We start from the raw sequence: 13,655 nt of genomic DNA, 5'->3' as shown, positions 1-13,655 counted from the left end.
TGTTTTACTATGAATTGCAGTTTTACACTCGAGATTTTTTCAAAGTATATAAGTACTTTTTTAATATACTTGTATGCTTAGTTTAAATATTTTTTTAACTCACTATAAATGTTAATTTATAATAAGGCACAGCTGATACCTAATAATTAATTGCAAACCATCATTCAATAAAACTGGGCAATGTCCCATTTTTCCTCGCCTTCTCAACATTTTCATAATAACACGAAAAATCCACATAACCCTTAATCTTTCTATCTCTATCATACTGCCTTCCAGGCTCTATGTCAGACCCTGACTCCGTAGACCTATTAGACCTATTCGTATCTACATTCGATTCTGTAGTCTCGGACGAGTAAATTTCAGAGTCTAACTCATTCAGTAATGTGTTCGACTTAGATTGAACTATTGGATTGAAGCGAACCGACGGATTCTGGTGCTTCGGAACCAAACTAGGCTCCGGATCAATTTGAATAAAGTTGAAATTCCTTATTAGCAATGTCATATGTGTGTTAGACTTTGGTGTTAAGTTATTTTTAACGCAGTATGAGACAAACTCTTGTTCGATCTCGTCGAGAGCGGATTGGCTGACTTTTTTGAAGTCGGTCTGGGAGCGGAAGTTCTCTACTATGATTTGGGCGAGTTGTTTGTTCGCTTGCTCGCTGCTGCCTTTCACTTCGGCTATGCGTTTGTAGACTCCGGAACTGACGAGGACTAGGAATCTGGAAATATAAAAACATTGGAGATTGTATGAGGAATAAATATTAGTGGCACGAAACTATGTAAGGTCTATTGACCTGTGTGGTAAGTCTGGCTGGCTTGTTTATTGGTATGTTGGGGGAATGATTATAATTTGTGATTGTGGTTTAAGCTATTGGGGTGAGATATGTTGCGCGTTTTAATGGAATAAAATAAAAATAAAAATGGGATAACTGTAGGTATATTTGGAAACAGTACCTAAAGAAAAGAAAAATCTCATATTTTGGAAATATATATATCGTAACAATAAATATCACATTTTAAGGAAAATAATAGAAGGTAAAAGAAGTAGAGGAAGAAGGAAGCTATAGGCTATAATACAATTTTTTTTTATAAAGTACGTATAAAAGGTGTTTAGATAATTATTACCTATTTATACTCTATTTACATCTAAACTGTCAACGTCTCTTTAAAAATAGCGAATTCAGTTATTTCGATGCTTTAATTTTTCTCCGATGTATTAATGAACTGTTTATGTAAGTTATGTGATGATGACATTGACGTACATTTCAGGACTGGCCTTACGGGTAATAACCCCTCAACTGTGGGAGCGCCTTTCAGGCGGTCATAAAATTGGCGGTTTATCTGTGGCTCAACCTGCCAGGTTCGCATAATTCGCGCCTAAACTTAAGGTAAAATATCACTGAAACATATGTTTAACTCGCTCTGACATATTTAATCGTGGAGTGAATGAAGCAAGACAGCTAGCAAGCGAACATTTGAATGTTCAACGGTTGAAAAAGTCGTTAACTTTCGTCAGTCAAAAACAGCCACTGTGACGAGTAGGATGTTACGTGTTTTTATAGTAAAATTGTGGATTTTTATGGTGAAACCGTTAAAAAGCTGAGGAAATGTCAGTAAACTTTTGTTAATATTATGTTTGGGGTGTGTTTTTAGAATAATATAAGTGCTACAGGTGTGAAGAAATGACATGCCAAGTCATAGCCGAAATTTTCTTACTCGGTTTCTTATTATTTGTATAAGTTTTACTATGTCTCAAAACAATCATAATATGTCGTAGTTTATATATATTATATTAAATACAATGAAATTAGTTTAAAATCTGTTTAAAGTGAATAATAGCTATCAAACTAAATAACGGTCGGCACATAACCTCTTGGGCTGTCGCAACAGACTGGACGAGCACCTGCCAGGTTGTCGCCACAGACGGCGCTGTCATGTTACTAACGCACGTTTGCATAGCATGGACATTCCACTTACTAACTAATTCTACGATACTTCTCTTTCCACATAGGCTATAACACAGCTCAGCGCAACTGTAATGAGTGAGAGCAAGGGCTGGACATTTAATTTGTACGATTATAGTTTGGGCCATGAAGTCTTTATACTGAGATTGACGAGTATAAAAAATTTAATATAAATTAATTATGCAAGGCTTTTAATATGGGTACTAGGCGACAGTGATGATGATGATGATGATAATAATGATGGTGGTGGGGTTTGCTACTAAGATTTTAGGTGTTATTCTTCACACATTCTGAAATATCCCTTTATTGCTCTAGGTATGTCCATATTAATCAAACCATATAGATGTGATTTGGTCTATATTTGTCTTGTTTTCAGATCAAGTTTTTAGATGTTTTTTGTTTAATAAGAACAAGTGCGATTATTTATTATTAAATATTGTTTCATTAATACCCTGAGAAACGAAATTTCTCTGGATTAAGGCTGCTGGTTGCTGTGATAATTCAACATTTTGTGGACTATCAATGGTGCATGAATAAATAAAAGCATTTTTTAAACATTTCTTACCATATAACTACTGCACCTGCATTACTATTACTTTGGCCACAGATAGTTTACAACTTAAATTTCTTATTTATGTATAAAATTATTACATAGGGTGTGGTAGGACTCCACAATGCATGTAATTAGAAACTTATTTACGTGCGCCATTTCTAGGGCAGACATAATTTCAATAAAGTTTTCAAATGGTATATATCATGTATTTAATTGATAAGCCTGACATTTTATGTTTTTTTGATGTGTATGATTACATTATGTACATAATTAGAGTAACAGATACGCCTAAAAACTGTTTATTTTTTTATTACAATAGAAAATGAAAGATACATTTCGGTACCTATATTTTGAATTCGACTGTACAGTTATTTTATGTTAGTTTAATGGTCGTAATTTTAAGTAGCAGTTAGATAATTAAATAAAGGGCAGAAAAAATACAAACTATAGACTGTATCATTGTAAAAAACGGAATAAATCGCAATTTTCCACTTGCACGTGGACCTAGAAACCCTGTCTGTGGAGCAGACCCCTTAGGCTGCCACAGATGAGGGGGGAGCGGCCATATTCATCTCCCACAGCTGAGGGGATAAGAATGGCGCATGAATGGGGCTAGTAGAGTGGTGTGCCATCGCTACAACGCGATCGGTTGATGAGTTCGCATTACGCGCGCGATCGGTCACAACTAGTCGAGTTAGACTGCACGATTGGTTCGAATTCGTGAGTGACACCGCTGAACTAGTACCATTTTTAGTGGCCGTAAGACCCGTCCTGAGATATACGTCGATGGATGATGACGATCAGTGGCGTACCTAGGGGGGGCGGCGGGGGCGGTCCGCCCCGGGTGTCACCCATTTAGGGGGGACACCCGACCGTGAACATCCAGTAGGGCCACCTATAAAAGTTTGTAAAACGAAAGCGATGGAGTAAATCCTGAGCTATTTAACAAAAATTACAATTACTCTTTTTAAACATATTTTTCAATTTTGATCGAATTTTGGGGTGACACCCACAATTTCCGCACCGGGTGCCACCCGGGCGTCCTAACTACGCCACTGATGACGACACCGACCTGCAGGAGTCGTCGAGCGCGACGGGCCCGTGCAGCTCGGGCGCGGCGGCCACGGGCGCGGCGCGCGCGGAGCTCAGCCAAGGGAAGGCGCGGTGCAGCCCCTGCACACACACACGCATCATTTATAGCCTCTAGCCGCCCATACCTCAAACCTTGCCAAGCAAATTTAAATTTTATTTTGTCAACACTAAGTTCAAATTAGAATGGAACGGGAGACCTTTTTATAGGTCTCCGGGCGGCTAGAGGATGAACAGAATAAACGAATCATTATCATATCAGCCCGAGGACGTCGACTACTGGACGCGGGCTTCCCCCAAAGAGTACCACGATGACCGGTCTCGCGCCACCCGCGTCCGGCGAACTCCCGTGACTTTTAACAGGTCATCGGTCCACCTTATGGGACGTCTACCCACGCTGCGCCTTCCAGTACGTAAAGGAATAATAAATAAAAATACAAGTGATGACCTAAACGATACGAATAAAAAAATCTGAACTATTATTTTTGAAACAACAAGTATTAAGGTGGTTCGCTTTTCATACAAAATTCAATCAAAGCTCATTAAGTAACTACACACTATTAGTACACAAATATTTCCGCATTTATCTTCTTTCGAATATTCGTTTGCGCGAAATTAACAGGAAAACAATGTTTCATACAGAAATAACAGAAATCATGCAAAAATCATAGTTAACTTTTCATCAATTTTACGTATGTGTGTGTCACAAATGTCGTGTACAGATACATTTGCGACGTTGCCATACCATTTCCGACGTTGCCGGGCTGACCACGGCTCGAATTTGGAGTGCCGTCATGTTTAGTGCAATTTTGTTGACACTGATATTTGACAGGTAGTTAATTGACCTAAGCGAGAAGTTCGTCAGCTTAGCTAAGAACTATCATGGCGTGTTATGCAAACAGTCGCTTTTTTGCTTGCAAACGGAAGATTCCCGGTTCGATCCCCAGTCATTGTATGCTGGAACATAACTTTTTGTATTTTTGTTACACCTAAATTTCGTATTGTTTTTTTATTTTTATTTAATTTTTCTTATTATCATAAATCGATTATTAAGTATGGGCTACGCGTATTCTTTTATTTTTACAAAGATAATTAGAAATTATACTCTACCTAATCTCTCTGATTTTTACAATCAGGACATCCTCACTGCAATAAAAACCGGGCAAGTGCGAGTCGGACTCGCGCACGAAGGGTTCCGTGCCATAATGCAAAAAAAAACAAAAAAAGCAAAAAAAGCGGTCACCCATCCAAGTACTGACCACTCTCGACGCGACGTTGCTTAACTTTGGTCAAAAATCACGTTTGTTGTATGGGAGCCCCATTCAAATCTTTATTTTATTCTGTTTTTAGTATTTGTTGTTATAGCGGCAACAGAAATACATCATCTGTGAAAATTTCAACTGTCTAGCTGTTACGGTTCGTGAGATACAGCCTGGTGACAGACGGACGGACGGACGGACGGACAGCGAAGTCTTAGTAATAGGGTCCCGTTTTACCCTTTGGGTACGGAACCCTAAAAAGAAGTGTATAAAATTTCCTGTGGTTAAAAATAATGGATTTTGTCTATGAATGAAAAACACAATTATTACTATAGTTTGTTTTTTTTTAGCATTAGAAATAAGGTAAACAATCTTGACGTGTCTTTTCATTGAAAAACACATTTTAAAAATAAGTTACGGCAAACATGTAACAATTATAAATCTAATACGATCATTTATATTCTTCTGCTTTCATAAGTAATCGTTTTTGATTTTTAAAAAACCTGATGTGATAACACTGAGTATGTGGGGGAAGCGCTGCTGGCCTAGCGGAAAGCAATTCGGAGGTCGCGGGTTCTAACCCCGGCTCGTACCAATGATTTTTCGAACTTTTGTACGAAATAGCATTTGATACCTATTTATACACCGATACCTATTTTTCGGTGAAAGAAAACAATGTGAGGAAACCGGACTAATCCAAATAAGTTTACTCTCTGGGTTGGAAGGTCAGGGCAGTCGCTTTCGTAAAAACTAGTGCGCATGCCAATTCTGGGATTAGTTGCCAAGCGGAGATTGAATATCTGGGAGACCGACCAAAGCTTACAAAACATGAAAACTCAAAAATGCGCGTTTTCTCATAGACCTAGCTAAGAGATCAAACCCCTTATAGCAAATTTCATCGAAATCGTTAGAGCCGTTTCTGATACCATCCAAATATATAAATAAATAATTATATATCTAATAATTGCTCGTTTAAAGGTAAGATAACACAAAGGAGAAACAAAAATAAATTACCTACTCGCACCAGTCTTGAACCCCAATCCTCTTGCACGTATTTCCACGAACATACCGTTACGCTATTGCAACATACTTACGTTGTGTGAAATTGTCTACTACAAGGATCACGGAAACACTGTTTGCATGTGTGAGTAATAGTAGGAAAAACCGTGACAGCAACACTCCGTCGAATTAAAAAGGTGGTTTTTGCACAATGAAGTATTCAATGTTTATTTTAATAGTTCAATATTTACTTAAAGAGTGCGCGAAACATACTTTTAAGTATACAAATACCAAGACCATTTCACAAAAAAATAAAATCTGAAATTTTGCAAAAGTGGTGCCATCTAGCGAGAGTTAAGTTTTGAGTAACCTAGGCGAACCACCTTAAGTAATCAATTTCCGAAATTGCGTTTATTATAATTATAGTAACCGTTACCTACCTTAACCAAATAGTTGCCGAGGCAGCGCGTGCCCGCCTGGTTTCCCACGTACATGCCTGCGAAAAAAAAATGGTGTAGCAATATTTTAAAATATGGAACCTTAAATAAATTCGTATCATAAATCACAATTAGGGAGACGCTCAATAACTTCGGCTAATCTAATGCCATGACATCGGTGCCTTCATACACATTCTTAGTAACCCAATATCGGACACGGCACAATTGGTATATAGATTGGCTGAAGTTATGCTTAACATATAAATTCTAATTATCTTTATTTTAAATGTACACTTATTTCTGAAGATATAATAAGCGGCTTTATAGGGCCGATATGTACAAATGTATAATCGTCCTATTAAATAATAAATTAAAAAAAATCACAATACTACATATACAGAACTAGTCTCACAGTAAAACTTCTATTATAGATATTTAAATAACGATGTAAATTAGAAATAAATAAATTAATACCTACATAAAATACAAACATTACTGTAGATAACGCAAATAAATGCCCTTACCCGAGTTCAAACCCACAACCCCAATTTGATACGAAGCAACTACTTAAAACTAAAAAACCGTATAATTATTTTCTTATACCAAACACTAAAGCTCTGGTTTCCTAGGATAACGGTGCCGTCATATAGCGGCCGTCTCCATACAAAATACTACGACATCCATATTTAGCCGTATTATTTTGTCTGGAGACGGCCGTTATATGACGCCACCGCTATTCTAGGAAAACCGAGCTTAACCACATGACATTCCAGCCACAATTTAATATCTAGAACTACTCACTACTACTATACCTACTACTACTATTTCTTAGTTACTTACCATTTCTTAGTTTATTAGTGTCTAAGCCTAGTTGCCTCAGCCGAAGCAACTCATCTTCATTGGACAAACTATGGTCCGCTGTCAACTGTACCACCCTTAACACTGAATTGGCGTCCGTTCGACACAGCAAAGCTCGGCAGCAACCAACCTAAAAATAACAATTTTTGTTGAGAAAACATCAACAGATAGAAAATGTAGTAGCTATACATAATTTTTAAAGTAAAAGGTCATACAATCATTAATATTTAAAAAAATATTTGTGATATTGTTTGTTTTTGTAATGTTTAAAAGTAAACCAATAAAAGGCAGAGGAACAGACGCCTATGGAGAAACCTGGTCTTCAACAGAAGGACATGATGTCACAATCCTCAACATTGAGGGAACGACTGAAGAACAAAAATAAATGGCACAGATCTAAATGCGCAAAATGTGTGAAACACGAACGCCCTGGATAGCGAGCGTGCATGAACTGTAGAGGGCAGCACAGGAGTCCCCTGTTCGTTGGCGCAAGAAGTAAATGTCAAGTTTAAGATTCCAATGTGGCCCAACGTGGCACAAGATTGCAGAACCTACAATGCACAAAAAAAGTACCTGAACTGTAGAGGGCAGCACTTGCTTTAGCGTGAAGAGTCTATGTACAGTTTATGTTTCCGATTCAAGGCACAAGATGGCAGTCACTCTAACGGAATATGGTTAAGTTGAAAAAACTCTGTGTACAATATTTGATACCTACATTGGCACAAAACAGCTTGTTGTTATGCACTAGAGCTATAACGACAGTGGCGCCCCCTGACAAATGTCGGTCGATCTCCTTCAGCCGCGCCAGGATCGCCTCTACCGCCTGTAACATAATAAATATTCGAAATAAAGGAAATATCATACACAATCTTCTTCAACAGTTTAATGGTTAAAGGGGCCGGCATTTTTGAGAAGAGCCAACCACAGTGGAAGTAACCAGTTTTAGGAGTCTTAAAGAGCCGCAAATATTGTTTTTTGCGATTTTTTGTCTCAATTGCACGCGAACCGCGATTTGCCGACCCTGTTAATCAATCACTAGACACCGCAATTGTTTAGGTCAGCGGTTGGCAACCTTTTAGCAGCCAAGGGCCACATAGAAGTTAACGACATTGACGCGGGCCGCACTTTATTTATGAGTTTATCAGACATTGTCATTTGACAATAGTACATACAAAACAGACAGGGGGGCCTAGCGGGCCGCCTGCATGTTGCCGACCGCTGGTTTAGGTGAAGATGTTCGCTGCAAAGCTCTTGAATCAACCCGATGTATGCTTAATTCCAATGTTAATTAATTGACGCAACAAATGTGTTAATACTAACTATACTAAGTAATTAATATGCCAAAATTAAGTTGGAGGGGTGCTGACCTGCAGTGATCACACATTTTTTGCAAAAATTGGCAGTGTCAGTCACCTGACAGTGCACCAGCGACGCTCTCAGCTGTAGAAAGCAGTTGCTATGGCCGAAAATGACTAGGAAAAGATGATGACCATATCTCACAATTGAATCCTCAAAACCGTAGCAGTTGCACATTAAGGTTGACGCATATGTACGTATTTACTAAGTCAAATACAAAAACTATGTTTTAAATTAATTATTTAAGATCTGTTTGCGTGTGACTACGCTAAATAAGGTATTTACATCCTTGTGTTACACACATCATTACGTTATAAGTAGGTAGAATTTATTTTGTACTTCAAATTAAGAGTAAACAAATTGTGATCAAATAATCAAAAATTTAAAGAAGTAATTTAATTATTTACTTTCCTGAGACACAAATTTAAATTTAAAATTTAAAAAGTAGTGGCTATGTTATCATGATGATGATTCATGACATATGAATGCTAACCTTTACATTCAACTGTCATTTGCTACGGTTTTGCCGACTCGATTGCGAGGTATGATGATGATGAAAGTGACCTGCGATTCTTTGAGTGTCTGCAGCTGGTACTGCAGGCTGGTCCTCTCGGCGATCATGCTGTCATAGTTCTCAGTGTACGCTTTCTCTACAGAGCTAAAAGCATTCCTGAAATGACACAACGACAATTTAGCATTCATATAAAGTTCTATAAAGGCAAATATTATTATGCTTGGCATTTTGGATGTTAGGAACAAGATTTTGTATTTTATTTGTCAATAGTTTCTCTATAGACTATTATATTTATTTTTATTGCCCGAACAGAAAGGTGATTTAACTACCAATAACTTTGAATATTTCATAAATGAATAATGTAAAAAAACGACTAGTATATATCATTAGCCCATGGAGCGCCCCAAAATTGCCGTAGTATGGAACTCCTATACAAGTTACCAGCACACATGTGACAGTAGGGCGCTCCAGGGGTTAGTGGTCTTTTTATAAAGTCTTATAAATGTATACTACTTTTATTTAGCTCTCAAGTCTAAAGCTTGTAGTTAACACATAGTTCTTAGGCACTGGTCCCACCGCGAGCTTGTAAGCTATGAGCTATCGGCTATAAACACGAACAAAAGATAAGCACTCCCGTGTAAATAAAAGACACGGCGATATTTATAATAGCTCACCGCTGGGCGAGTAACTATAAATATCGCCGTGTCTCTTTTATTTACACGATAGCTCATAGCTTACTAGCTCACGGTGGGACCAGTGCCTTAAACAAAAACTAAACCATAAAAAATGTCAACAGTACCATCGCTTACACTGTTAACTGACAGTTTGTAAACTTTATAACAAAAGGCATAAGGTCCAACGATAGACAGTTAAGAGTGTTGTTTGTACCTCAGCCGGTCCCTGATCTCCTCGTCAGTATTGCTGGCGGACGGCGGCGGGAACAGCAGCTCGGCCGCCATGCGCTGCATGATGAACTGGGCCGCCTCCAGCCCATTGTGGGGCTCAAATACTCCATATAAGCTCCTGACAATTGTGTTATAAGAAAATTTACCAATTTACTTAGAATAGACAGAAACACATTTTTTTAGTTCATAACATAGAAAGGTCAATGTATAAAATCAGGTTTTTTTTTTTTTTATTCAGAAACAAACAGTCATACATGGATTATGAACATATTTCAGAGACAATAAGAATATAGGAATATATTTCTCAAGAAGATATAACAAAACTTCACTTAAATGAGAAATTGCTAAATTATGCATGCACAATTAACTTATTTATTAGATAATTACAATACTTACGAGTTATCTTCAGTCTGGCAATGAAAGCAGAGATAGTCGTCATTGGAGTCTACATTCCCGCCTCCTAGTCGTGAAAAATACGACGCTACGCACGTATTGCGGCACTTCGGGAGGTCGTCCGTCCACGGCCGTGCCACGGGCCTAGCGACCGGAGCGATCATCGTAAAGAACTCTTTATTAAATTAGCGAAAAAAAACAAAGATAAATAGGTGCTGTTTACAAAAATATTCGCCGATTTGACAATGACAACCGACGTTTAAAAAATATTGCCAGTATGTCATCGAATTTACCTTTCTAGTACGATTTGCACTGCACTTGATTAGTTCACTTTTACATATAATAAATACTCTAAGTCTAAACTTTAACTTTTTAATCACAAGAGCCAATAAACAAGGATCTGATAATAAAAACAGTATATTTCTTTAGTTTTAGTCTTGCATTTCTAACCAGAGATTAGGGTAATCTGAATTACTGGCAATATTGCGTTTGACAGATTATATTATAGTGTTGCCCAAAATGTTAAGGGCAGTTAAGGGTCAAGTTACCAATCGATAAATCTGTAAATGAATCGGCAATTATTAAAAAAGAAGAAACACTTTACAAAACTTTTATTTTATTTTACTCTTGGTTTTTATAACAAGACAAACATACTACTCAACTCTCTTAAATACAGAATAGTATTATCACAAAGAATGTCTTTAATTACCTGCTGTTGTACAGTCAGCAGCAAAAGTTACTAAGCGGCCGAGGTGTTCAAAATTACCTTGACACGATCTTATTCTCTTAACAATAAAGTCGCGTCAAGATCATTTTGAACACCTGGCCCGCTTAATAAGTTCTCTGCTGCTGACTGTACCAATAAAATTGTTTTTAAGTTTGTATATAAATTGAGTCTTTGTTTCGATCAGTGCTGAAATATATTCGCACGTGTGATCACACTACACGCTTTAAACTTAAATTGAAAATATATGAGTCATGCAAATAAAAAAATGCTCAAATAAATGTGCTATAAAGCAGGCAACCTATATCAACTTTGCCCTTTATCTAATCGTTTATTACCACTTATCAAGGCTGTAAAGTCTTGCGGTTTGATCTAATGGCCTCATTTTGGGCAGGAATTAAATTATTCCCACGCTGTTTAATTGTTAGACATGCAATAATGGCATATCCTTAATTGAAAGTTGAATAATTAAATGTTTAGAAAACTTTTTTGCAATATGTGTTAAGTGACAGCTCAAACTACTAGTCAAGGTTATCAAAACCAAATTTCATTGCAGTATTTGTATGCAAAAACAGTGTCCTTGTTTACTTCACACTTAATGACCTAGAAGTTTACAAATCGTTTGTATTAAAATTCAAAATATGTACCTATGTTTGATGTAGGTTGTAATAGGCATGGTATAAACCTATAAGGAAACTCAAATAAAAGTCCAAAGTACAGCGATCAAAGTTTTAATGTCATGCTTACACACACATAAAACCTTAACCTTTTAAATTTTACAATTTTTATGGTTTTATTATACAATGTCAGCTCTGAAACCTAAAGAGCTACCTGTGACTAAGATTCTTTTGTTTTAACCTATTTCTCTTCTATTCAAAAATGAGAAAGCAAATTCTTTCGACCGGACATGAATCAACAACTTTAGAAAATACCATTTAAAAATATGATAAGGTGTGTCACTCACCTTACTTTACTAATATATAATAATATATTCCTATACGCCAGTGCAGTGTAAAAAATAAATGTATATATGCCATACATAGACTTTTTATCATAATGCCAATATCTCAACAATAGGTTTATTACAACACTTAACTAGGACCTATGATCGACAGAATATCCCATTATGCGGTAATTTACAGTTAATAAAGACATATTAGTAGCATTGAAGGAGAGACAAGCTTTTTCGTTTCATACAGGATGGCTCTATACCGGATTTCCAAAGTCACGGAGTCAAATATTTAAAAACAAAACTTGTGTCCGCTTTTTTCTAAGTACAGGCAAAGGCACACAAGTGGCCCTTTTGGCACTTCACACATAAAAAACTTCAAATAAATGCAAAACCACTAATTGAAAGTACATTTATTTAGGAACACAAATACTAAATAATAAAATAAACGTTTGAGACACTTGGTAAGGCTTTGGAAACCCTTAGCGTTTGTTATAAAGACACTTGAATGAGCAAAATTAAAAACCTAGATCACTCCTGTCATAATGGGGATAGTTAGTCGGTTTTTTTGTCGGCGGCTTTGGTTTCTGTCTCGGGTTTCTTTTCCTCCTTCTTGTCGTCGGCGACTACCTCCTTGGCTTCCTGTTTCGACGCCTCATCGAAGTTGCCGACGAGGTTAGGTACCTCGTCGTCTTCCTCGAGCGGCTTTGGCGCGGCCACGCTGGACGCCAGTCTCTTCAGCTGGTTGAGACCTTCGGGTCCGAGCTGGCTCAGGATACCGGGGAGCATCTCCGCGATCTGCTTGTTCTCTCCATGACCGGTGATAGCGAAAGTATTCGCCGCGAGCGAGGCCTGCGCTTTCGGGTTGTTGAAATGTATTACTGTGCCGTCATCTTTGATCATATTAACTTCCTCGATGCCAGGGATCGTGTTAACTGACAGTTTTTTGAGGGAAGACTGGAGTTTCTTGTCGTCTGTCGCGGCTGTGGCGTGCACAACCTTCTTCTTGCGCCTCGGTGTGCCCTTACCGCCGATGCGCACCTGCGATTGCAGTTTCTTCAGCTTTTCGGTGTTCATTTTGATTTGCTACACACGTCACCTGACTACTTAAACACGGTGCACTTTTTCAGACGGTTTATTTGTTATTTCTAGCTCGGAACACGCCAGTTTTCCATGTAACTTGATAGTACGCACGTGTTTTGAACACCGGTTAGCTACAAAGGGAAAATGGTGGATTTCCGATCCATCTCGGTCACCGGCGAGAAGTTGGCAGCACTGTCTACGTTGATTTTCCTTTTCACGTCACAAATTTGAGAAATGAGTAAATTACAAATAATTCTTTTGAAATAATAATATTCTTAATAAATGGAACTAAATATTTTTTCATCAAATTGTAATACATTTTATGTTAAGTGTTTATTTGATATCTTGTATAAAATTATAACTTACTCTAACGCTACCTTTTTACTTGTTTATCACTAGACTTAACGATTTATTGTTTGCTATTAAAATAAATTTATGTTTGTTGTGTGGAAATAATGAATAAATTTACATTATTAATCTGTAATAATATGATTTTACCGTGAAATGGAACGTTACATCTATGGTACGACATCTAGCGGCATTCTTTTACAACAGTTGACTTTTAATAGCCG

General features: G+C 37.4%; 2 protein-coding genes across 2 annotated transcripts; both read right to left on the bottom strand.

Annotated features, from left to right (window-relative positions):
- Positions 1 to 137: 137 nt before the first annotated feature.
- Positions 138 to 10,507, bottom strand: LOC134675065 (TGF-beta-activated kinase 1 and MAP3K7-binding protein 1-like). Its single transcript, XM_063533221.1, has 8 exons — positions 10,331 to 10,507; positions 9,918 to 10,052; positions 9,080 to 9,185; positions 7,875 to 7,982; positions 7,142 to 7,289; positions 6,305 to 6,360; positions 3,590 to 3,690; positions 138 to 719 (listed from the first exon to the last, which is right to left on the bottom strand). Exons 1-8 carry the CDS (start codon positions 10,489 to 10,491, stop codon positions 161 to 163), a joined length of 1,374 nt encoding a protein of 457 aa, XP_063389291.1. The 5' UTR covers positions 10,492 to 10,507; the 3' UTR covers positions 138 to 160.
- A 1,259-nt stretch (positions 10,508 to 11,766) lies between these two features.
- On the bottom strand, positions 11,767 to 13,254 carry LOC134675084 (transcription factor BTF3 homolog 4). Its single transcript, XM_063533245.1, has one exon. It carries the CDS (start codon positions 13,075 to 13,077, stop codon positions 12,556 to 12,558), a length of 522 nt encoding a protein of 173 aa, XP_063389315.1. The 5' UTR covers positions 13,078 to 13,254; the 3' UTR covers positions 11,767 to 12,555.
- Positions 13,255 to 13,655: the final 401 nt, after the last annotated feature.

Source organism: Cydia fagiglandana, chromosome 21, assembly GCF_963556715.1.
Source record: "Cydia fagiglandana chromosome 21, ilCydFagi1.1, whole genome shotgun sequence".
In the NCBI taxonomy this organism is placed as follows: domain Eukaryota; kingdom Metazoa; phylum Arthropoda; class Insecta; order Lepidoptera; family Tortricidae; genus Cydia; species Cydia fagiglandana.
This window is presented reverse-complemented; position numbering and strand designations above follow the sequence as displayed.